The sequence below is a fragment of the Serinus canaria genome, chromosome 11 (assembly GCF_022539315.1).
Source record: "Serinus canaria isolate serCan28SL12 chromosome 11, serCan2020, whole genome shotgun sequence".
In the NCBI taxonomy this organism is placed as follows: domain Eukaryota; kingdom Metazoa; phylum Chordata; class Aves; order Passeriformes; family Fringillidae; genus Serinus; species Serinus canaria.
Window position 1 is genome coordinate 2,341,660 of NC_066325.1, and position 25,439 is coordinate 2,367,098.

At 47.8% G+C, this 25,439-nt stretch overlaps 1 protein-coding gene across 4 annotated transcripts in view; it reads right to left on the bottom strand.

Moving 5' to 3' along the window:
• KCTD15 (potassium channel tetramerization domain containing 15) overlaps positions 1–24,815 on the bottom strand; it is a 47,167-nt gene extending 22,352 nt beyond the window's left edge. Inside the window, exons 1-2 of one of the 4 annotated variants that reach the window (XM_050978908.1) lie at positions 24,329–24,815; positions 18,503–18,678 (exon numbers count right to left, since the gene is read on the bottom strand). In XM_050978908.1, coding sequence (XP_050834865.1) covers positions 18,503–18,666 — 164 coding nt within the window. In that variant the 5' untranslated portion in view covers positions 18,667–18,678; positions 24,329–24,815. Of the gene's footprint in view, positions 1–18,502; positions 18,679–20,085; positions 20,840–22,814; positions 22,835–23,808; positions 24,139–24,328 lie in introns of those variants that run through there. The other 3 variants (XM_050978907.1, XM_050978909.1, XM_009095966.4) reach the window with 3 other exon arrangements.
• Between the last annotated feature and the right edge of the window lie 624 nt (positions 24,816–25,439).

Genomic DNA, 25,439 nt, shown 5'->3' on the forward strand with positions numbered 1-25,439 from the left:
GACTGGGAGAAGAGGGCTGTTTAGAGGGGGGACACTGAGCATGACCTGACAGGACACAGCAGCAAAGGTCCCTGGTGATGAGCAGAGCCCAGTCATTGCTGCTGAGCACAAACAGTGCTGCTTATCTCACAAATATTTGCTCAAGGTGGGTAGGATAGATACTGTTATCTGCTTGGAAGAGAAAAAATGCCATGAATTGGAGCAGAGGTGCTTGACAGGCCTTACTGTGTGTCTGGCACTGCTGCTCAGATGGCTGTGTCTGTCAGGAGCCTGCTCATTGCCCCGTCCCACTGCTGGGAAAGCACTGTGGAAAGCCTCTCAAGGGCTGTGCCAGCTCTGCTGGCACTGCCACAGCCCAGCTGAAGCAGCACAGGCTGAGTGGGCAGTGCTGTCAGACCTTCCCAGCTGCATTTTTCCTATTTCCATTATTTCTGTAGAACTGTTTGGATTTCTGCACAAGTTGCCAGCAAAGCAAAGCAGAATGGGGAAAGCACCTGCAGCTGCTTTCCTCAGGGAGGTGCCTTAAAACACCCAGCCTGTCTGAAAAGCAGGCCAGAGGGGGACAGGGATAACCCAGCAGATGGGTGTCTCTGCCTTCTGGCCTGGCAGCAGTGCAGACAGGGGTGGGAGGCACTGCCAGGACACAAGCTCCCTCACGCCTTGTGCAGTGGCTGAAGTTACATCTGGCTGCAGGAGGTTTTCTGGTCTGCCTCAGTTTAAAACTTCAGCTACAATGAGTGTGCCAGCTGTACCACACCTTCCCTCCCTGCTCCCCGAGCAGTGATTTGAAGCTGAGAGGAGCAGGCAGTGAGGAGAGGCAGGGGCTGCAGCATGGTCAGTGCCCACCCAGCCTGGCGGCCCTGTGCTGCAGGAACCCTGGGAGGCTTCACCCCTGCAGTTTCCACTTCAATCCATCTTCACCCCCTGGGACTGCAGGGTGTTCCAGCTGGGGAGAATTTTAAGCCTCTTTTGCTTGGACAGCGATGAGGAAAAATGACGTGTGAGAGAGCCTGAGTCTTAAACTTTGTCTCTGCAAACTGACATCCAGGCAGCCATGTGGGCCTGAGGGCACAGAGAGGGGCCCCACAAGGAGCCTCTGGCAGAAACCAGGCCAGGTACAGCTCCCAGCCCCAAGCCAGTGCAGGCATCAGGCCTGGCTGTCAGACAGGTCACCCCATGGTCGAGCCACCCTGGCCCCAGCTCCTCCTCCTCCTCCTCACCCCCCTCATGGCTGGGGAAGTGCCCACCCTTGAGCAAGGCAGGCCCAGGTGCCACAGGCATCACTCAGCTCCAGACCTGTCACTCCTGGGGACACAAGTGAGCTACCACAGATGGCCAAAGCAAAACTGACCTGTGAGAGCAGCACAGGGACACCAAAACCTCCACTTTTAACAGGAGCATGAAGAGGTATGGCCCAGCCTCAGCAGAGGGGGGAGGAGTGGATTGGGCTGGCATGGCCCACCTTTGGCAGCACAGGGGCTCCAGGGGTGGCTTCTCCAAGGAGTTCCAGAAGCTTCCTCCGTGTCTGGCAGAGCCAACCCTTGGCAGCTCCAAAGACTGATGGACCTCTGGCCAAGGCTGGCCCAATTAGAAATGGGAACACCTCTGTCATTACAGACTGAAGATAAAGAAAAGTTACAGCACAGTTGTAATTGTGGCCAGGGAAGAGCAGGGTGAGAACATGAGAGAGGAACAGCTCTGGAACACCAGGGGCACTGGGGAGGGAGGGCAGGAGGTGCCCCAGGAGCCAGAGCTGGGATCCCTCTGCAGGCCAGGGGGAGAGCATGGTGAGGCAGCTGTGCCCTGCAGCCCCTGGGGATCCAGGGGGATCAGAGACCCATGAACAGCCCCTGGGGATCCAGGGGGATCAGAGACCCATGAACAGCCCCTGGGGATCCAGGGGGATCAGAGACCCATGAACAGCCCCTGGGGATCCAGGGGGATCAGAGATCCACCCACAGCCCCTGGGGATCCAGGGGGGATCAGAGACCCATGAACAGCCCCTGGGGATCCAGGGGGATCAGAGATCCATGAACAGCCCCTGGGGATCCAGGGGGATCAGAGATCCACCCACAGCCCCTGGGGATCCAGGGGGATCAGAGATCCACTCCCAGGGAATGGGGATCCAGGGGGATCAGAGATCCACCCCCAGGGAATGGGGATCCACAAGGGATCAGAGATCCACCCCCAGGGAATGGGGATCCAGGGGGATCAGAGATCCACCCCCAGGGAATGGGGATCCACAGGGGATGCATAGATCCACCCCCAGGGAATGGGGATCCAGGGGGGATCAGAAACCCACCCCCAGGGAATGGGGATCCAGGGGGGATCAGAGATCCATGAACAGCCCCTGGGGAGGTCCCACACCAGGGCAGGAGCATCCCTGGGTGGGGCTGTGAGCCAGGGGCAGACCCAGGGGACAGAGAGGCCCTGCTGCCAGGCTGGAGCAGCCTGACCTTGGGCACTGCAGCCCTGGAGAGAGAGAGAGAGACCATCCCAGCAGGTCTGGGAGGGCTGTGTGCCCCTGGGAGGGACTCAGGCTGCAGCAGGGCACTGAGAGCTGCTGCTGCTGCTGGGATGGAGCCAAGCTGGAGAAGTTCCTGCAGAACTCCCCTGTGGGAGGGACCCCCAGGACTGCAGGGGAAGCTCTGGGGGAAGGACTGACCAAAAGCCCCATTCCCTGTCACCCTGTGCCATCAGGGGAGGGGACAGAGCTGGGAAGGAGGGGGAGGCTGGGGGGAAGGATTTATTTTACTTCTCATTACCCTGCTCTGAGTTTGCTAGAAATAAATCCAATTAATGCCTCTAATTCCAGCCTGTTTTGCCTTTGATGGTACTTCCTGAGTGATCTCCTCTGGTCTTTAACTCATGAACCTTCACTCTATTTTCTGTCCCTGTCCAGCTGTGGAGGGGTGAGAGAGCAGCTCTGGTGGTGCTTGGAGTCCAGGCAGGGTGAACTCAGAACAAGGAGGAAACTCACAAGGTAACATGTTTATCCATCTCCAATTCCTGTAACTTCCTGCTCCTGCCTCCCAGCGCTGATCCTGGAGTGCCACAGGAGTTTTTGAGCCATATGCTCACTTTGCCATGCTTCTGCAGGATATTACACTCATTAACTATTGAGCACCTGAAGGAACTGCAGGATCTATTACCTACATTTAATACTTCATATTTTGCTGTTCAGGCTAAGATATCTATTTTTGTTACAGATCAGTGTTAGTCTATATAGTATCAACATGTATTTTTAAAAGTCAATAATCCATAAAGAACATTATAATCTACCATGCAGAATCATTCTTAGGAAGCTCTGGAAGGATTTTCTTTCTTCTTTACATGCCACCACTAAAAAAGCAAAATTAGGTATAGAATGGATTTTGTAGTTAAAACAAAGCCATGGACAATTCTGTTTTCTGTTCACTGTTACTATCAATTAAAGTCCACTGGAGCAACAGGTAATAAAATCCACTGAAGTGGAAATTACCTATTATTTCTGAAATACCACAAAGCATTCATGGTAAGGGTGAGAGATGCTTGTTGTTTACACATTTAAGACACTTTAGCAGGTGACTTTGATATATAACTTCCTGGAAATGTGTGTGTAGTCATAGTTTGATGCATTACACTTATCCCTTTACTTGCAGAAACAGTATCAATAGACATAAATTAGCAGGTGAGACAAGGAAGTGGAAACATTATCCCAGGCAGAGAAGTTTGTGTCTTTTCCTGAATGAAAAAATTCTCTTGGAAGTCAGGAGCCACTCTGGTCTGGCCCTGTATCCCTTCAGCCCTTCAGAGGGGGGAGGAGGAGGAGGAGGAGGATGAGGAGGAGGAGGGCACCCTAAGCCCTTCAGCTGCTGGTGGGATGAGTCCCCCAGCACTGGTCACTCCTCCCCAGTTTCTCACAAGCCCTGTGGGTGCCCAACAGGAGCAGAGTGCTGCTCAGCCACGAGCAAGACCCAGCCCTTCCTCAGGCTGATGACTCCAATTTGCCTTATTCAAGAGTTTGTCTATTTCAGTGTGTTAACAGCTGTTAAAATACTACCCTAAACAAACATTTCCAGTGCATTCATTGCTGTATCACGAATCCTTTAATTTAATTTGGCACATGCCTACATCCACAGGTAAGGGGAGCAGATACACACAGGACAGAGACTTTCTGCTGCACACACACCAGGATCCCACCACACCTATTTAACTCATCAGTGATGAAGAGCATTTGCTGTGCTCAACAAGTGAAAAAACCCAACTTTCAAATACAGGTACAACTGGCATTTCTTCATTACAAGTTCCCTACCTGCCACTGACATGGCTTGTTCATCTCTGGCACCAGGAACAGGGACAAAGAGCCCCCCATGAAGTTAAAGAAGAATGTAAGCTGGATTTCTGGTCCTACTGATTTTTTCCAGTATAACATTCTGCTATATGCTACATATAGGCTAGTTTTTCTCTCCTTGTGCCTTTCACTTCATTCTAATTGAAATTCTGCCTAAATAGTTGGGGAAGATTAAAAACATTAATATAAATTTATATTGTAACCTCTATTATGCCATTGCTCCTGATTTGAGGCCTGTGAGGATTCTGTGCCTCTCATGTTTTCTCAACACACAATTTACACTAAATATTGGTCATGAAAATAGACTGAGAACAAAAATTCTTTAATTTAAACCAAAATTCAAAACTGACATCTCAGTTTTGCAAAGGTTTTCCAAAGATCCCAATCCTGCAAGAACTTCATTGCAGCTCAAACTCTGTGGGAGTTGCAGGCACTCAAGAAAATTAAGTTGTTAATACAAGAGAAGATACAAATTTCAAATAAAACATTCCTGCCTGTACAAGTCTTTTCTTGCTATTCCTTTAACCATCCCTTTCCCCTAATCATGGTGCCCTGGTGAGGGCAGGGCTCACCAAACAGCAGCTCTCTTGCTGCTCTCCTTCTTCCTGCAACTTCCAGAGGAGGATAACTCAGTATTCCACTGAGATTTTCAATCTGACTAAATCTGGATTTACTTCCATGACCAACAGCCCAGTACAGCTGGGCTTGCTGGGAGGCTGAGGACATGCAGACACTGGTTTTATTATAATATAAAAGGGCTAAATCCTGCTTGTTAAAGTCAAGAGTGAAACTCCCACTGAGACTCGGCGAGGGCAGGGAAAATTTCAAATGGAGCTCATTTCCCTGTCAGGGTGTGAGTCTGGCCCTCCACATCTTTTGCATGTGTGGGTGCTGTGAAACCAGGACATTCCAGCAGGAGAAAGAGGGATGCCATTGACTCCAGGGCTCCACAACCTTTTACAGAGCACCCCCACCACACTGCCTGTGGTACCCACTGCTCACACACACAGCTGCAGTGCCCAGCCTGCTGCACTCACACACCTTCACTCCTGATCCCAGACAAAAAGCTGAGCAGTGTTCTCCTATGATTATCTCCTTTATTTCCAGACTGACAGGAAACAGCTCCCAAACCCAGGCTGCCCAAGCCCCTGCATCACCTGGGCTGAGCAGGGACAGCCAGTGGCCCTGGGTGCCCACACTGGCCTGTGCTGCTGGGACATCCCCAGTGCTGTGGACAGGACTGATTCCAGTCTCTCTGGGCACTGATAAATCAGCTTTCTGCTGACAAGCAGCTGCCCCTGTGCTTGGACATTTCCTTGTTCCACTAAACTGGTACAGCTCTCCTGCTGTTGACAATAATTTGGAAAGAACCCAGCCTGTCTTAATTCTTGCTCCATCTGCTTTTCCTGCAGCCCATCCTTGGGAACTCCCCTGAGCTAAGGACAAAAAGTGACACTGATTTTGCCCAGTCCCAGGATGTAAAGCTGCTGCAGTACAGCGCCGCCCACTCCTGCACAGCTCACAGCAGGACTCACAGGACACTGGCACTGCTCCTGCTTCTCTCCAGGCATGTGTGGGATTGGGAACCTGCAGCCATGATATTTTCTGAAAAATCCCTTTGCCAAGATTTTTTCTCCTGAGAAGCTGAGAAGACTCAGGAACAAAATGTAAACAATGATTCTCTGCTGCTGTGGAATGCAGCAGGTGGATCTGGGATTGGTCTCATTTGGTTGTTTCTAATTAATGGCCAATCCCAGTCCAGCTGTCCAGACTGTCTCAGTCAGTCACAAGCTTTTGTTATCATTCCATTTCTTCTTCTTTGCTTGCAAGCCTTCTAATGAAATCCTTTCTCCTGTTCTTTATTAGTAGAGTTTTAATATAATATATATCATAAAATAATAAATCAAGCCTTCTAAAACATAAAGTCAACATTCTCATCTCTTCCCTCATCCTGAGACCCCTGTGAACACCACCACAGGAAGCTGCATCCAGCTCCCTCTATCCATATTTTGTAATCACACTTCAAATGATGAATGAATAATGTTTATTCTAACTTTTGATTAAGCTGTAACCAATGTATTTTTCCTGGCTGCTCATTTAAAGAAACTGCAGACATCAAGAACAACTGGTTAAAAAGCTATTTTGAAAGGAAAACAATCCCCAAGGCCCACAGAGCCACACCAAGCAGGAAGATTTGTGTAAGTCATTTGCTGCTGAGCCTGAGCCATTGGCACATGAGCAGAAACAAAGAGGAATTTCCAGCAGGATTTTCACTCCTGCAGCTGGAGAGCAGGGACAGACAGGAAGCAACACACCACCACCATGTCTGCTGGGAAGAGCCCACCCCCACAGCCATGTTCCCAAATAAAAGGAGCCCCTGTCTGGGGGCTATAGAGAAGGAACCCCCACACACCTGCTGCACAGAGGACACCTGCCCTACAAAATTTAGCTCATGAAAAACTTTAAAATAATAAATAAACTGTTCACTGTTGAGTTCTGATGAGCTACTGAAAGCTGAACCTGACTTTCTTATGTGACTAAGAAAGAGGGTCATTCTTCAATACAATACTCTGGTCATGGGTTTGATTCTGGTTCCAGTGAAGTCAAGGCCAAACCATCCTCTGATTTAACTGGAAGCAGAAGCAGGCCCCCACTTTAACCTTCATGCCTGCAAACAGAATACAGCTGGATGTGAAACAAAAAAGAAATATGTTTGAAACTGGTATCAACTCCAAACTTTATTATTTCCCCCCTCCATAAGACTAAAAAGCAGGCATTGAATATTTTTTCCTCATTCAGCATCAATCCTATGTACTACTGGCCAAAATTGAGCCCTCACTCCCTCCAAGACAGCCCTGGCACAAACAGAGGACCCAGACTCTCTCATGTGCTGGTTCCCATGGAGCTCCCCTACCCACATCTGCCCATGGAAGTGCAGGTGGGTTTGGCAAGGAGAGAGCTCACTCTGCATTCCCCAAATGCCAAAGCTGCAGCCCTTGCACTGGTACAAATCCTTGGCCTAACACACTATGACACCAAGGAGGTTAAAGAGAGTCCCTGGTTTTCATTGTCCACTTTCTCAAGAGAGATTTGCTGCTGCCAAAGTGTCTCCAGAGCTAAATGGATTAGCTGCAGCACCAGCAGCAGCTGCACTCCATCAGGAGGGAGCAGAGGCAGGAGCCTGCCCTGTGCCCTGAGCTTCCTTCAGTGCCTCAGCCTCCTGGAGCAGAGCTCAGTTCCAGCCAGAGCTCACCAGCTGATCCCTTCTGGGTCTGACCACGAGGAAAGGTGCAAATGCTGCACAGCAACTCCCCAACAGCCACGTGCAGGACTCTCCCAGGTTTGGCTTTATGTGACCCTCCGCAGGTAAAAAGCAGCAATTTTGGCCTTTGAACACAACTGAACAGAGCACAGGTGAGCACCACACTGCTCTGCTCTGCCTCTGTGTCCTGGTGCCCAGCTCTGATACACAGGCAGCTATCGTGCCTGCATCAGGAAGGAACACAACCAAGCACAACTGTGAAGCTAAGAGCTGTCCTGCCTGGCTGAGCTTCAAGGGAGAGCAAGGTAAAAACAAACCCCTGTAAAGTTTTTACAGGTGTCATTTCATTTCTAAGCATCAAAAGAAGGAAGCACATGCTAATCACAGCAGCTGAGATGAAGGAGTAGGCAGTTTGGTGCACAGAGCATGGAGAAGTGAGTTTATAACTCTGAGTTTAATTCCAGCTCTGCAGCCTCTCCCAGCTGTAAATTGAGATTAGGAAAGCCACTGACCTCATGTAATTCTGTATCAGGGCAGTGATAGCAGCCATGAGTGACTGACAACGCCTGGCCCTGCCATCAGATCATGCATTCAGTGTCAGGACAGCACACGGGAACAAGCTGAGGTACTGCAAGGCCTAGCTGTGCTCATCAATTTATTACATTTCACATAACAAAACTCAGCAGAGTTCACAGGGGTACAGCACAGGGCACAGCCTGCACCAGCTCCTGCTGCCATCCTCCACACCAGCTTGTTACTCTGTGCTCCAGAGATCCAGCTTCCCCTCTGCTTTCACACTGGAATCCTGTGTTTGCATGCCTGCATACTTCTTCTATTTAAAAATGCACTTTGTTCTTCAGGATTTCATTAACCCCTGAAGAGATTCATTCCGAGTTCAGTTACACAGATACAAATTTAATGGAGCTCCTTCAAAACCAGCAGAGTCACATCTGGGAAGGCCAGGAGAGGTTTGTGCATGCACCTGGAAGGGCAGGACACCTTGTGCTCACCTGGCTGTTGGTTTTACACCCCCAGAGCACTGTGAGCACCCAGCAGAAGCTCCTGAGTGCAGTGCCCAGGTTCTGAACTCCTCACCACGCAGCACAGCAGCTCCAGCCCTGGTGTAACTCCTCAGAGGACAAGGATTATTTTGGCCAAGTCTATTATTAGGCTCATTTTCTAAAACAATAAGGCTTGTTTTCATTTAAGCTTATTACAGTAAAACTCTCATTGACCTCACTGGAAGAGAGATGTGGCCCAACACACCAATATCCAAACCACCTCCATTTGTTTCAGTGGAGGGAGGCAAGGAAGTAAAAAGGTCCAATGTATTTTTAAATCTTCAGATTTCACAAATGATCACAAGCATGTAGGTCACAATATGCACACAGAAAGACACCTACAACAACCACCAGTGGGATCATTAAAATAATTAAGTTAGGCCTAGAGACAAATTCATTTCATAACATACTCCTTACAAAACAGATACCCCCTTGCTTCATATCTAGGGAGTCTGTTTTATAAACTTCCTAAGTAGTTCATGAAATACCCCCCTAAGCAGACTGGGTCTGCTTGCCATTGCAGGGTCTCTATAAATCAAAAGTTCATGAATCAAAGGACAAACAGCAGTGATGTGTGCTCAGAAGCCAGCTGGGAAGGGGCAAAGCCTCACAGCTCCAGTGGTGCTGTGGTGAGCTCTGACCTGGGGACAGGATTTTGCTGAACCCGCCTCTTCACACAGCTCCTCTGCCTGCACAGCACACAAAGCAGCAATCAATACAGGAGATCCCCCTTTGTTTGAAGTGTAAAGATGCTGCATTTCACAGTACAGCATCTTTGCAGTACTTTACACTACACTGCTGAGCAGGAAAGAGCCTCCACCTGCAGCAACTAAGAGGAAGAGACAATTCCTTCCACAGCATCCTGTGGAAGTGGTCTCTCAAAATGCACTGCTATGCTAGTGCTTCCCTCTTACCATCCTAAACTGACTGCTGAAAACTACTTAAATTATGCTGCTGGTACCAAAGTGCCCTGTCAGGTAAGTAGGAGTAGCAAGAAAAGAAATGACAAACCAAACTTGACCAACAAGAAACTGAGATAAATACACAGTGCTAAATGAAAAGAAAAAAAAATTGAAATTTTGGTATCCTTGTCTGCTGGCTTCTCTTTGATTTTTCAGCAAACCAGACTAGTTTTCAACCTGTAATCAGGAAGGGTGGGAATTACTGATGTGGTAAGTGTAACTCAGCTACAGCCATGTTATCACTGCAGAAGGTGAGAGGGAAGAGCAGAACACAAGACAAGGTCAGCTGGGGTTTGCACCAAAGGTACTGGACACGAACATTCCATGTGCATCTTTTGGACTGCACTCAGTGGGCACAAGTGCCATCCCCCTGCCCACTGCCTGGCTGCACCAGCTGCATGGCAGGCCTGCTCCTCCTTTGGACCAGCTGAGGCAAGGAAGCTGCTGTCTGGGGAGGCCTGTGCACTTTTCTCAAATTCAGGGGTTTTAAACCTGAGCCAGGCCCAGCACCACAACCACAGTATTTCTCTAAGTCATCTGAGTGTTGATTTGCTATCTGCTCCTCCACAGAAAGAGCTCAGTCTGCCCCTTCCTAGTCACTGACATACCCACTTATGCCCCCACACAACCCAGGCTGCAAATGTAGAGAGAAAAAAATAATTCCTGAAGAAATGTTCATCAGAGACCAGCCAGGCAGTGTCTCCTTGAACATTTCAACTTTTCCAAGTAAACACCCAAATAATTTGTTCATTGACAGGACCCAACCTCAGCACCCAACTGCAGTAAGATTTGCACTCCCACAGGCTGAACTCTGCTTTCCTCTGCAGAGCCTGTGGGCAGCTCCCAGGCTGTGCCTGTGCTGGGCAGGGCAGGCAGGAATGAACACCTGGGACAGCAGACAGCCCAGCTCTGCTGGGGCTCCCCACATGCCAGCTCGTAGGAGATCCTGCAGAGCTGCACACCAACAGCACTGAAGAATCATATAAATTTTCATACAAATTCCTTCCTTCCCACCTCCCTAAATCAGTGGGATGCAGGGTAAGGGTTACAGGGATTATCCTCCTTTAGCACCAAAGCTACTGCTCCAGCTGGGCAACAACAGAGGGAACACGTGGAAATCTGCTGCCACAGGAGTGTGCTTCCTCCATGGCTCTGACAGACACACACAGTGCCCTTAACATCATTCCCAGCTGCAAATACATCCCAATCACATAATATTTTTATTTTCCATAGAGACCAAGCCATGTATTCCTCCTCTGGCCCCTGGGACCAGTGCAGCTCAAGCAGTAGCTACTCTGGTCAGTCCTCTCCTGCTCAGGAGCTGTGCTGGATGTGTCCAAGCAGCAACACACAGTGCTGTAGGACACAAGGCCTGTGGGAACAAACACTTCACACCTTTCCCAGAGCCTATCAAAGTGCTGCAAGGACTTGTGTGACCTTGGCCATGCAGCACCTGGAAGGAGCTGGCTCTGCAGATGGGGACAGACAGGTTCAGCTTCCACCCCTGATAAAGCAGACTGGCCAAGGGAGACACTTTGCTTGCTCCAATTTCCTGCTTTAATAAGTACAACATCCACAGGCAGGCTGGGGGGAAACAGAGGATGAGAAGGGGGAAAGGCCCTCCTCTGGGTTTTTATCTTACGGGTTCTGCTGGTCAGAGCTCCCTTAGAAACCAGAGACACATCTGCTCAATGACCAGATAAGAAAAACTCTAAAGATTTATCTCTGAATCCCAAGTGCATGATATGAATCCAAAAACTATGGTAATCTCTATAAGAATTCATATGTTAATTCAGAAAAAGCACTGCATATAACCAACACCTTTGGGTTTTGGCTGCTTTACTTGCTCTCACCTGCAGCACCCAGCCAGCTGCCTGGCAGAGGGCAGAGCCCCAGGGAGCCTGGCAGGCTCAGCCCTCTCTGCAGAGCTGCCATGCTGGGCTGGCATGGCAGAACCTGCCCCTCAGAGCACTCCCAAAGTGCAGGGCAAATACCTGCTCCTGCCTCTTCAGGTGCTCTGCCTGCCAGTCTGGGTATGGGCTGAGCTATTAAAATTACCGAGCTGGAACGTGGGGTGCTGGGTCTGCCTCTGGAGCTGCCCTTGGGGCTCCCAGGCTGGGACTGCCAGGGCCACCCCCCAACCAGGGCACTGCACAGCTGGCCTGGGGGGCAGAGGTGCCTCACAGGGGCTGACATGAGTCCCTGTGCCCTTCAGTGTCCCTGAAGAGCCTGTGGGGGTGAGGGGGGACCAGAGAGGGACCGGACACGGCACAGCTGGGGGGTGTGTGAGCAGCACAGAGTGACAGAGACACCTGGGGACACTTGAGGGAGCATGGATGGGACTGCAGGGAGTGACAGTGACACAGAGACACCTGGGGACACCTGAGGGAGCATGGATGGGACTGCAGGGAGTGACAGTGACACAGAGACACCTGGGGACACCTGAGGGAGCATGGATGGGACTGCAGGGAGTGACAGTGACACAGAGACACCTGGGGACATCTGAGGGAGGGATGGGACTGCATGGAGTGACAGTGACACAGAGACACCTGGGGACACCTGAGGGAGCATGGATGGGGCTGCAGGGAGTGACAGTGACACAGAGACACCTGGGGACACCTGAGGGAGCATGGATGGGACTGCAGGGAGTGACAGTGACACAGAGACACCTGGGGACACCTGAGGGAGCATGGATGGGACTGCATGGAGTGACAGTGACACAGAGACACCTGGGGACACCTGAGGGAGCATGGATGGGGCTGCATGGAGTGACAGTGACACAGAGACACCTGGGGACACCTCAGGGAGCATGGATGAGGCTGCATGGAGTGACAGTGACACAGAGACACCTGGGGACACCTGAGGGAGCATGGATGGGACTGCAGGGCTGCAGCAGCACGGGGCTGGCAGGAGCCTGGGCTGTCCCAGAGAGGCAGCAGTGCTCCATGGGATCCTTCCCTGAGCTGTGCTGAGCTCTCCCAGCCACCAGCACTCCCTGCTCACAACACACGTGGCCTTCACCCCACTTAACCTGTCTTGAGCAGAGGCCTTGTTTAATCACTGGTTTACACCCTAACTGCCAGCATGGGGTAAGTGACAAAATTTGCTAATTGGACATTGTCTTCAGGCAATAACCTCAATAATACACAGATTTGATGGAAAATTAGCAAATAAATTATTGTAAGACTGACAGTGAATACATGAGCAAGATACGTGAGATCTTCTCAGCTCTGGTAAATCTGGATAATTATATACCTTAAATATATCCAGGAGAATTATATATCCTAAATATTAAGAATTTCCCTGCCCCCTCCCAAGAAGTGCAGAGAGGGCCCAGTTCAGAGCCCTTCATGTAAAGGATGATGTGGAAAAGCTGTCTGGTAGATCTCAGGAGGTGTGTCTGAGCTGTGAAAGCACTGCATCCAGCTGTCAGGGTCAGGATTCCTGTTCCAGCAGGGAAAGCAGAGGGGTCCTCAAAGCTGGAGCAGAGAATTCCCCTGAACTCAGCCCAGGCTGCAGAGGAGGGGGGAGAAGCAGCTCTCAGGTGTCAGTGCTGAGCTCCAACAGCCAGAGAGATGGAGGTACTGGAGGAAAAGGCAGCTGAATTAAACCCCAAAGACACCTAGAGAGTAGCTGGAGTCGGGTCACTTGGCAGGAGGTCAGAGGAATGACAATGGGTTGGACAAGAAACATTCAGAGCAGACACCTGCTTTAGGGGACTCCTTTGTAAATCACCAAAAAAGTCCACGGGTTCAGAGGGAAGTGAGGCAGGGATATGCTGGAAAACTACTGCCTTGTAGAGAGGTCATTAGTTCCTGAACCAAGTAATAAAACCTGTGCTGGTTCTCCTTGGAGGGCACAGCCCCAGAGAGGGGGTGGCAGAGCCCAGTGCCCAGGAGCTGGAGCAGGAGGGGCACTGTGCTGCACTGCTCAGCTGCCCTGGCCTAAAGATTCCTGCCCTGGAAACCTAAAGATTTACATTTATCATGTTGTTACTTCCATTTTAATATTATGGGGTTTTATTCCATTGATTTAATTAAGAGCATTTTCCTATTGAGATTGATTTCTGTTAAGGTGGATTGTTCTTAAGTTTATTCAGGGTCAGGTCTAATTCTTATTCATTTTAAGATTTTATTCTATTTTTATTAAGAACAATTTTTTATTCAGTGTCAGTAATGTTATCTTTGAGTTTTCTTAAGCATGTTTTGGTTTTATATAAATATATATATATATATATAATATACACTCTATATGTGTAATATATAATATACACTCTATATGTGTGCATGTACTTTAACAAGTATATCCTTGATGATTACATATGCTTATCAAAGTTCAATTAAAAGAAAGTTTAAATTTCAATCAATGATGTGGCCCATAAAATAAATAAATAAATAAATTGCTGGAGAAACTAAAAAGGGTATAAAAAGTGTATTATTGTTTTAGGAGCTCCATCCTGCCGGGGGAAAGGCTGGGAGCAGAGCTCCCAAACCCTCAGGGGAGGCTCTCTGGGCTCTGCTCCCACCTGGACAGTGGCACTGACTGAGAAATCATTGCTGCTCCCTTTTGCCATCAGTAATGCCACAGAAAACATCAGGAGTACCCTAACCAGAGGGTTATACACAAACTAGCCAACAATGGAAGGTAAATACATTTACCTTGTACAGCAGCACAGCTCAGAGAGAGCTCACAGCAATTCCCCGAGATAAAAACACTGCTCAGCACTGTGGAAAGGACATGCTTCTGACAAAAAAATCTTCTGCTTTCTAAAAAATTCAAAGTGGTTCCAAAATTTCCAGTGAAATCAAGAAGCTGGGCCCTGCTGAGGTCTACAGGGATTTGGAGCTCCTATCTCTTTTCTGCTTGAAGTCAGTGAGATGTCTGCAGAGTTCAGTGGGAACAGCACTGGGGGATCTGGCAATGCCTTTGGGTGTTCCTGACTGCATCTAAGGAATGGACTTTTGGTGCAGGTTTGTTTCCTAAATGTAAAAATTCTCTCACTCCGTTGGATAAATACAATTTGCAACTCACTTTGGAGATGTGCTAGAGGTTTTGCAGCCTTTACAATCTGTCATATAAATCCACATTGAAGTGTCAACGTGTGAAGGGGCTGCTTTGGAGGTGCTCTGGGTGAAAACAGGAATGAAATTTCCAGGGCAAATGCTACAAAGATGAATAATTTCTCTATTCAGCCAATTATTATAAAAAAAAGATGCACACTCACACTCAATAGAATTCAGCAGAGGTTTTTGGTTTGTTTGGTTTGTTGCCTTTTTTTTTTTCCCTGCAATTCAGAACTACAAGAATTGGGAGCTTAAGTAGGAGAATTTGTTGAAAACAAACTACAGAAATTGAGCCTCAGGTCCAGGTAAGACAACATCAACCTCCTTGCACGTTCAAAGCTTGTCAGCTTTCATGACAGTTTTGGGTATGCATGGAAAGTGGCCTCAAGTAGGTACAGAATGTGGGAATAATAATGATAATAATATTATTTGGGAGGGAATTTCTGAGACCACCATCATTATGCTGTTGTTGATCACAGTTTCTTTTTTTGTTTCTCATTTCCCTTGCCTTTCAGAGAGCTTTTTTTCCTTGTGTGTGGCTTAATTCAAAAAGCCAACTGGAAGGGTGTGCAGAGTAGTGGGTGAGTGGTTCAGAAACCACCTCTGACAGTGGCTGTTCTCCTTTGTCACACCACTTGTGCCTGCTCAAGCTTCCTCCTCGGAAGAGAATTTATGTGGGCCATAAAAATTTCCAGGAAAGAGGACATCTACCCCCTTTAATGCCTAATCTGGCACCCTTTACTTATGCAAATTTCATCAATGGCCAAATGCCCTGATCACAGCAGCTGCACTATACAAACAACATCAAAGACTTGCTGGAAGTTGCTCTGAAACAACTCTGGGAGCTCTGAAATGCAAGATTTGGCCTCTGGCCTCACACTAACAGCCACTCACTAAGCTGAGTGAGATTTCCCCAGGATGGTTCTTTTCCTCCCCCTGGCAGAGCCAAGCACTCAGGGGTGGGCAGAGCCCAGTCCCTGCTCTCAGAGCACACAGGAACTGCAGCACCCGCTGCCAGGTGTCACTTGTGCCACACCAGAGGGGACTGCAGCACAGCTGGGCCAGGAGCTGCTCACACCTGCACTGGGGCTGACCTGGGAGCTCCTCCCTCTCACTAAAGTCAGCATCAACTGAGTTTGCTCAGGGCCTCCCCAAAATACTGAGGAAGTTCCAGCAGGACCTGGTGACTGATTTTGCCACCAGTGGGTGATGTTTCTGTGCATGCACACCCATTTATACACGTGCTCACAACCCATGTGTCCTTCAAAATCCCAGTACAGCAGATGCTAAAAAGCCTACAAGCTAAAAGCTCTTTGCAATCTGGGAGCACAGAGAAAGCACCAGAAATTGTAAAACAAATAAAAAGGAAGTTTATTCTCAGTTTTCAATTTCAGTGAGCACAAACCCTTTTACGTGACTGCAGCTAAGCTTTAGCAAAGCATTTCAGCACGTGCTTCTATCTTTTGCTGAAATACAATCTAGAGATTTGTGTGATTTCTTGGATTTGAAGCTTTTAAAACTCTTGGATTGAGCATGAGCTAACAACACACTGTCCAAAATAACCCAGACAGCTCAGCCGTGGACCAGAGTGGCCGTGCCTCCTGTGGGCACACATGTCACACCCCTGGCACAAGCCAGCAGTGCCCTGGCATGATTTCCAGGTATTTTGCACAGAAGAGCTTTCTCCCTCCTCTTGCCCTGTGAGAGAGCTGGAGATCCCCTCCAGCACTGCAAAGCCAGTCTGTGCCTCGTGGAAAATCCACACCAGGGCAGGGAAGCAGCACCAGGAGCTCCAACCATCCCCATGGGAATAACTCAAGTATTTTGCCTCAACCAGGAATGCCAGCAGGCCAGACTCAGTGAGGGGCTTACAACTAAGGCTACTATGAAGCACTGCAGGGAAAACCAACAATAAATTTTTAAAAAATAAAAAGAAGATGATAAATTAAGATACAGCCTTCCCCCAGTTTCATAATGTATCGAGCAGTATGTCCTACTTGGGCTGCTGGTGAAGCTTTATCTTTTGCTACAAAAATGATGTCATCTATAGGTTTCATCCTGGAAGCTCTCACTTGAGGGAGAAATTAAGTCTGAGCAGCTGAAAAAGCATTCAAGACTTATGAGATAACATAGGAATAAAAACAAAGGATAGTACACAGCAAAACATCAGGCAGCATGTAAGCTCTGGTCAGTTTTGTACTTTCAAAATCTGAAGAAATATGCTTTTGCTGCTTTTTTTTTGCTGCTTTTGCTACTTATCAAGCAGAAAAAAGAAAATTTTGGTTCAGTATTCTCTTGAAATAAAATCTGTGAATTTATGTATATTCTCCCAAAGCTTCCATAACTGAAGCTTTTATTAAGTAAGTTTGATGTGTGGCATATTTTAAAAATAGCAGCAATATTTTAAAATGTGGAAACAGATGTGTCACTCTATTACATCTGCAGAATCTTCACTGTATTTTTTAATACTATGAAGCATTTGTATGCTTCTGCATTATAAATCTCTCTTCACTAAACAGATTTCTTCTCTATGATTAAAGTAGTACCACAAAGACATTATTAAACAGACACTGTCCAAAAAAATCACACTGTTTTGGTCTGACCATAAAATATAGATATTTTAATAATTGGGCTTTTTTTCCATAGAGAATTTCAGCAGCTCCCTTTCCTTGGAATGAAATCACAGCCATATGCTTTATGATATTAGAGGCATTTCAAGGTGTCTCCATAAATGTCATTTATTGCTTGGGAACCTGCCAAATCTGCACAACCCCTTAGTTCTTTTAAAAGAGAAATCTTCAGACGAAACTAGCTCTTTACATTGGTTGCCATACTAAAAGAGAAAAAACCAAATCTCTCTTTTGGAATAGTGGCCTTGCAAGTAGGAACAAAATCTGGGCTTTGGCTTGCTTTGGAGCCAAGAGTGCACTGGGCACCCTGGTCCAGCACAGCACACCTGCCCTGCACTCACACTCAGCCTCTGGAGCTCACCCTCTGCACCCTGAGCAGCCTCAGTGACAAAAACCTGAACCGGCTCAGTGGCCATAACTGTAAACCAAAGTCAGGCACCTCTCAGCATCTTGCTCCCACAGCTGGGCTTGCACCCTCACAGAGCAGTGCCCTGCACCCTGCCAGGGTCCCCCATCCTCCGTGGTGCCCAGAACCCCGCAGGACTGGCAGACAACAGAGACTCCACATCATACACAAACACAATCCCATGCCACATCTACTCCTAAGTAGGCATATCTGGAGTTTATCCTGAGATAATGCTGGCCAGATCTACATAAATCTTGCCAGACATGTCACCAACCTGTCCAGCACAAGGCACAACACTGAAACTCAGAGGAATTTAATCCAGCCTGCAGCAGCCAGAGTGGGTCAGCCCAGAGGAACTGAGTGCTGAGGCACACAGCTACCAGTGAGGTCAGCATTCTGCCTGGCCAACAGAAGCACCCATTAGTTCCACAGTAGTAGAACCATTCTTTCTCCTTGAAGAAGAAAAAACCAATTTTTCCCCTCAAACCTGAAAGAAACAAGTTTCCTGATACAGCTGGAAATAATCTAGGGCAGCACACCAACAGGTGCTGCAAATGTATCAGCAGAGAGCAGAAGATGTTGAGAGAGAAAATGAATAGACTCTCTAAATAATATATAAATTGTACAGGCCTTTTTTTCTGCAGAACCCCAGTGAAGTTCCTGTATAAATCAGAAACTGAATAATTCATAAGCGGTGAATATATAACAAATGTACTTCGCACGGAGATATTCCTCACAGGTGCACAGGGAGCAGCAGCAGGCACAGAGCTGCACCAAGGGCTTACCTGGAGTCTGGGTACTTGGTCAGGGTGGCCAGGCTGCTGGTGTACATGTGTCCTCCTACATCGATGTGCACGGGAGCGTTGGACTTGGTGAGTTGAGCTGGGAGAGGAATTCCTTGAGCAGCCAGAGGAGAAACCGGGGAGCGTGTCAGAGACAGACGGGACATGCTTCTTCCCTCCTGAGCAGGGAGGCAAAAAGAACAGTTTCTCTTAAACACAGCAGCGTGTTACCTTTCTTTCCAGTGTGATCACAGATCTCATCAGATCGTTTTTGCATCTGCCTGATCACATATTCGGCTAACAAATTATTGCCACCACTGTAATTAAGTGTATTTGCATCATTTTCTTCCAAGGACCAGAGGGGAAGAGAAAGATGCTTATTAGCAATAAGAAATCAAGAAAAAAATTTTCAAGGTGTCAGCCTCAAGGGGCATAAAACAAACTGCAAAATTCTAATTAAAGGTCGTGGGCTTATGTGTTAGATGTGAAATATCCCCTGACAAACGAATAACCAATTTGTGAATTGGGATTCAGGGGGTTTTTGCAAGTTTGTCTCAGTAACAAGACACCTCTAAATTAGTGACTTCCTCAGTACCTAAGGCATTTAGTTTATACATGTAGTAAATTTCGCTTCCAACTAAGATCAATTTTCTGGCTTATTTTCAATAATTGTGAAATAAATGGGTAATTTTCAGCTAAGCCTCAATATTAGACCTAAACAACTAGTGAGATTTCAAACTGAAAGCAATTAATACCTGGAAGCAGTGAAAACAGAAAGATAAATAAACTGACCCATGCTTTTAGGACAAGAAACTACTGAATAATCTGGCACGTGAAATCATAAATTCCACAATCCACCTAATGTTTCCTGCCCTAAAAATATTGGAAAATTAGTGAAATTACTGAACTGAATCCAAAAAATTTTCAGCGAAATCAAAGCTAAAAATACTGAAATGCCTTAGAAATGAACAGGACAACCAAGCAAAAGAAAATTCCTCCATTCTCTCCTTAAGAAAAGCAGAGTTTATTCTGCACAAAGCGCGTGTCTCAAAGCTGATTTCAGCTCAATCCGTGCAGACGGCACTCAGGTCAAACGGAAAAAAAAACCCTTCTAGAAAAGTTTAAGAAAATGTACATCCATTCTCCCCCTTATGGGAAAAGCAACATATGCAAAACATTATAGTTGAAGACATTTCTGAATATAATCTAATTTTCCTGGTATTCTGTAATTCAAGCATGCTACCAAGCACCCAGGCTCTTCCTTGCATCTGACAAGCACTTTACATGCAGCACTGCAAAGTGAATTTCTATTTCTCCCACATTACTTTGACAATGTTTCTTACAAATCTAAAGCTGCTCTTGCCTTTCTCTCAGCAGTATTTTGCACAAGATGCCCGACCACGCCACTTGATGAACACAAATCAGCAACATTCTTTGTAAAATAATTTCCAAGCTATAGAGTAGGACTGAAAAATCTCAAGAAATCTGAACAGCTTCACAAAGTCACCACAACATCTCCATTTACTGTAATTCATCTTGGTTAGCTCCTAAGAATTTCTTGCATCTACAGCCCAGGAATACATCACCCCATTGTGGATCCACATCCTTGTCTCTTCAGAGGCTGGATGGACAGCTGCACTGAGCACCAAGCAAATGCCAGCTCTGTCCTAGGACTCCTGTGTCAGCCGATGCAAAATTGGGCATTAACATTTTCACTACAGCACCACCTTCAAGGAAAGTGACTGAATCCTTTCATGACTCAAGATGTTGCTTTCTTGTTTCCCACAAGAGCTTGTTGTGGCCAACCTTCAGTAAATATGTCATATAGCATAAATAAAACAACTAACTTAAAAAACAACTTAGTGTGTAAGCACCTGCAGTATTTTAGCGACGTGTTTACTAATCTGTCTGCCAACACAGACAAAGGTTGCTGGTTTTTTTCCTTACCAAAGAGCACTGTAAACTCATGTTCAGTCTCTACTCCTTCACTTAAATGAAAGGGTCAGAGATCCAGGCTGAATGTCAGCCCTGTCTTTGTTCAGACCCCAACCACGTTCACTAATGATAAAGGTACAGACTTGGCACGGTACAGGGCTGCTTTAGAAATAAATCTCACGCAGTTTCACAAACAAGAGTCTAATTAGGGCTCATCTGCACCCCTTGTTACCATTTCCAATGAAATCAAAGGACTTCCAGTCTTCTGCAAATGTGTCTTACATTTAACCATTTGTCTTGAAATACAGACATCAATTTTAAAATATGCACAGATAGCTAAAGATCAAGTGATATGAATCTATTTGTGCATATTTAAACACTGCTGCTATCTTAGGATTTTGTTTAATGTTAGTATACCAGTAAATTCCTTGATCTGTAAAGACTGAGATTCTCAGTGAGGCCATAGTAGATATTTAATTTATACTATTCACTGGAGGGACCTTTTGAACAATCCTCTGCTTTTGGCATTTCTCAGCTAGAGCATGTGTTGAAAAAACACTTAATTATAGAAAATCACTGGAAAGCTAAAATAGTTCTCAAACTTTTATGGCTTTTCATACTTCTTGAGGGTGCCACTGGCTTTTGGGGGGAGAGGAGGAGAAGGGGAATTAAAACACTGGCAGGAAAGGATTCATATTTAAAAATAAATCCTAGATTTTTATTGAAATTGTGGAATTCAATCCTTTTTGTATGAGCTAATTATCAAGAGGCTCGACGGCTAAGCACTACTGCTCCAAAAAAAATACCCCCTGTTTCTTAAGGTACTGTAACCCTATTTCTAATGACTCCTTCCTCTTCTGAATGTAACACACAGCAAAAATTCATCACACTGAGTAATGTACTTATTTTATGCACAAAGCAAAATCCTAAATGTATTTATCCAGTGGAAGTCTTTATGCACATATTTTCTAATATGGATGAGAAAATTAAAACCTTAAGGGTAAATATTGCAGAAACACTAACAAACTTCATTTATTAAACCATGTAAAATAATCCTTGCTCTTTAGTTGCCTACAACAGGATACAGCATCCCAACTAGTGGCACAGGCAATAACCCTGCTCTAATAAGTAACACAGGAACCTGCTGAAGGCAAAATCAATAGAGCCTGATTCCCAAATTATGTGAATATTTAGTTTTTCAAACATTACACACCAAGATCTTTCAGAGCCAGCTTATCTTTTTCTGCCTTCCTAAGCTAACTGCTTGTAAAAACTATTTGCCCATGCAAAGTGAAATAATCACAATGCCATGCTCATTTACACACAAAATGATTTTGTGTCCCATTGTGCTCACAGTTGTTCAGCTCTCTAGGGGTGATTAAACTAGCTATGCTGCTACAGCTTGAGATGATTTCACTGAATCGTTTCTCCATGAAGTTGCTTCTTTGCTAAGCTGTTATTTTAACCATAAAAGGTAAACAGAAGGCAGTTGTAAGAGCTCCATTCAGCTCCGTGCCCAGGGCTATAACCCTAGGGCAGAGAATGCTGAAAGACTGCAGAATTTTCCAGGGTGTTGCCTTTCTTGCTCTAAAGCCTTCAGGAATACTGTTCATTTAATACACACTCTAGATGATACATTTCAGATCCTACTAAAAGAAAGACTTCAAAAGTGTAAGAAGTTTTGGGCGGATGAAGCTTTCCCACCTCTGCACATAGCTTGGGGCCATGGTAACCAATACTGCTGTTGATGTTGGGAAAATACAGGAGAAATAAACTGCACAGAGCAGAGCAGACAGATAGGGACAAGGGAGGTGAAAGGTTGCAGGAAAGAAACAGGCAGCAGTCTGGAAGGGGGAACGAAAAAAAAAAAAGGAAAATAATAAAAAAGGAGGCGGCTCTGAAGGAGGGACAAAGTTAAATCAAGGAGCAGGCACTTAAAAGACTACAGATGGGAAGCAAGACTAATTAAGGATGTAAAAGCGCTTTGTTTCTAAAGTTTATTGTTGCCAGGATAAAAATTAATTGAAACTAATGCTGTTATTCACTCGTGCAGTTTAATTCCTTCATGCACATTTAAGACGTGAAATGAAAGCGGCAGGTTTACGGACCTGCCGTGGAGCTGCTCCCCGGGGGAGCCACGCTGGGCCCGGCTGCACCCCCGGCACCGCCGGTGCTCCAGCCTCGGGGAGGCTGCTCCTCCTCCCCGGGGACCTTCATCTCTGCACCAGGGGTAAACCCACCCACTACATCCCCCCGGCCGCCCCATCCTCGGCACTGCGGGCCACAGGTTCCCCCGGCGCTGCCGTGGCTCCGGGGCAGCGTCTGCGTGCCCGGGCTGCGGCCGGCGCTGCCGGAGGGGCACAGCCAGACTGGGAATTACCTTTGTCTGCCTGCACGGGGACGGGGACAGCGACAGCGACCGCTCGGGTCTGCCTCACAGCCACCCCCAGACAACTTGCCCACGCCGCGCTCCCAGCTCTAAGACAAAGCGGGGCGGGGGGGGGCTACAAACATTGAGCTCGGTGGCTCCAAAATTAAAAGTCCATAAACATTTGCACACACCTCCACGCTGCTGTACTGAGCACTGCACCGAGACACAGAGGAGATGGTGCCCAAAAGTTTTTTTTTTGGGGGGGAAGCAAAGGAGGAACTCCCTCTGAAGCTCTGCTTCCTCTCCCCCCCCAAAAAAAAGGAAAAAAAAAAAAGGAAAGGCTTTCTCCTTCCTCCCCCTCTCCCCCCCCCCCCCCGCAACCCGCCTCTCTCTGGCAGACTCCAGTCTATTTAGTGCAAGTTTCACGTCACCCAAATGCTTTTCCCGACTGATGGTCAGGGAAATCACCAGCGAGCAACGCACCCGGTCACTCAACTTCTGCCTTTTTCTTTTGAACACGCTGCATGCCCGAAGGAAAAATTCAACCAGAGAAAAAAAAAAAAAAAAAAAAAAAGAAAAGAAGGCACAACATGGCGTCCTTTACTTATTCCCACATAACAAGAAAGGAGATGTCTTAGATGAATGCAAGAAAAAAAAAGTCAAGCCCGAATCCCCGATCCTGCACATTTTCCGCGCAGCCAATGGTGGTGAGCATTAGCCAGGCTAATGTATTAATTTTGCAGAAGTGTGCCACATCGCATGCAGGAGCAGGAATGCAAACTATAGCCTAGAGTGGTTTGAAGTCTACCCCAAACCAAGCCTTCCACTCTCACTGGCGCCAGAGTTTCATTCACAGCCCGCCCGTGTTTTCCATACGCGGCGCTCCCCATTGTCGCCCGCCTTCCCTTTGTGCCGAGCCGCCCCGCCGCCAGCCCCCGCGCCCCGGCCCGCGCTCCCCCGCGCTCCCGCCCGCCCGGGCCCGCGGCCGCGGCTCCGCGTGTACCATGCGAAAGCGCAGAGCGAGCCGCGCTGCCTCCGCCGCGCTGGGGCTTGGCCGTCTTCAGAGCCGGGGCCGGGGGGGCAGGGGGAGCGCGGGCACCCCAGGCCGCGGGGCTCCGCCGGCGCTGCCCATGCTGGAGCGGAGCAAAACAAAACATACACGCGCACGCACACACACACACACACACACACGCACGGACACACACGCGCGGCGCTACCAAAGCGGCGCGGCTGCAAACGGGCCCTGTAGCTTTAAAAAAACACCCCTCCGCCGCTGCTCCCCGGAGCCGGCAGCCGAGTGAGTTTGAAGAGGCACTTTCCAAAAAAAAAAAAAAAAAAAAAAAAAAAAAAAAAAAAAAAAAAAAGGGGGGGGGTGAAGGGGAAAAAAAAAAAAAAAAGGGAGCGCGAGCAGGCGCGAACCGCGCGCGGTGCGGCGCGATGCGAGGACGGCGCGGCGCGCACGGCGCACTCCGGCCCCGCTCGGGCGGGCGGGCAGCTGCGGGAGCCGCTGCCGAGGTCCTTACCTTGAGCACGGAAGAGATCTGCCAGCCCCCCTTTGGCTTTGGGCTCTGCCGGGGCTGTGTGTGGATGGGCTCAGCTTTTTGCTTTTATTACTATCTTTGCTCCGCAGATCCTGCTGTGATTGTTATTATTTTTAAAGCTTCTCGGTCTCCTCTCTCTTCCCCTGTTTTTGCTGCTTCTTTTTCTATTTATTTTGTGCGTGTGTGTGTATGTGTGTGTGTGAGAGGGGGGGAAAAAAAGCCTTTAAATGAAACTGCCGAGGCTGTTATGAGAAGAAAGGCAATAATCCCGTCTCTAAATAACAGAGGGAAGGGAGAAGAGGAGGAAAAAAAGCGAATTCTTGCTCAGGGCTTTGCAAACGCCTGCAGGGCAGAGGATTAGGCTACAATTAGCTCAGCCCTTTGCTCTCGCCCTAGCTAATTTTGCGATGAAAATTGGATATTTTTCCCTCCTTTTGGTGAAGGTCTGCAGATTTACTCCCCCATCCCCCACCCCCCCCCCCAGAATAAAATAAAATACAGCCCTTGAAAATGAAATAAGGCTGGGAAGGCGGCCGGCTCCCCAGCCCGCGCCCCCGGCGCCGCCGCCCGCAGAGCCCCTCCGCGCGGCGCGGCTGGGGCGGGAGCCCTGCGCTGCCCCGCGGAGTTCCGCGCAGCCCGGCCCGACCCGGCCCTGCCGGGGGATAACGGTTCGGTGTTGGGGAGGATCAGGCCACTGTCACGTCCTTCAACAGACTTACTGAAAAGAAGAAGGAGGAAAAGAGGGGGGGGAAGGGGGGGAAAAAAGCTGATTTTAATCATTGTCATTTGGTCTGATGTAATATTTCCCCAGGCATTTTCAACTAGGCATAAATTTTCAGCTCCCAAATAAGTAACACAGGGCACGTTTCTCACATCTCTTGACTCCTCTGTTACAATTAGGGTAGCACCCACTCTGCACTTGTTGATAAACTAGATGAAGTTAAAAAATAAATAATAAAAAAATAGCCCAGACCCCCCCTTCCCTGCAGCACCCAGCGCCGCCGAGGTGCGGACGGGGGGCCTCGGGGCCGGGGGGGGGCTGCAATTATTCCCAGCCATCCATCCTGCCTGCCTCCCCCTCCCTTTCACCCTT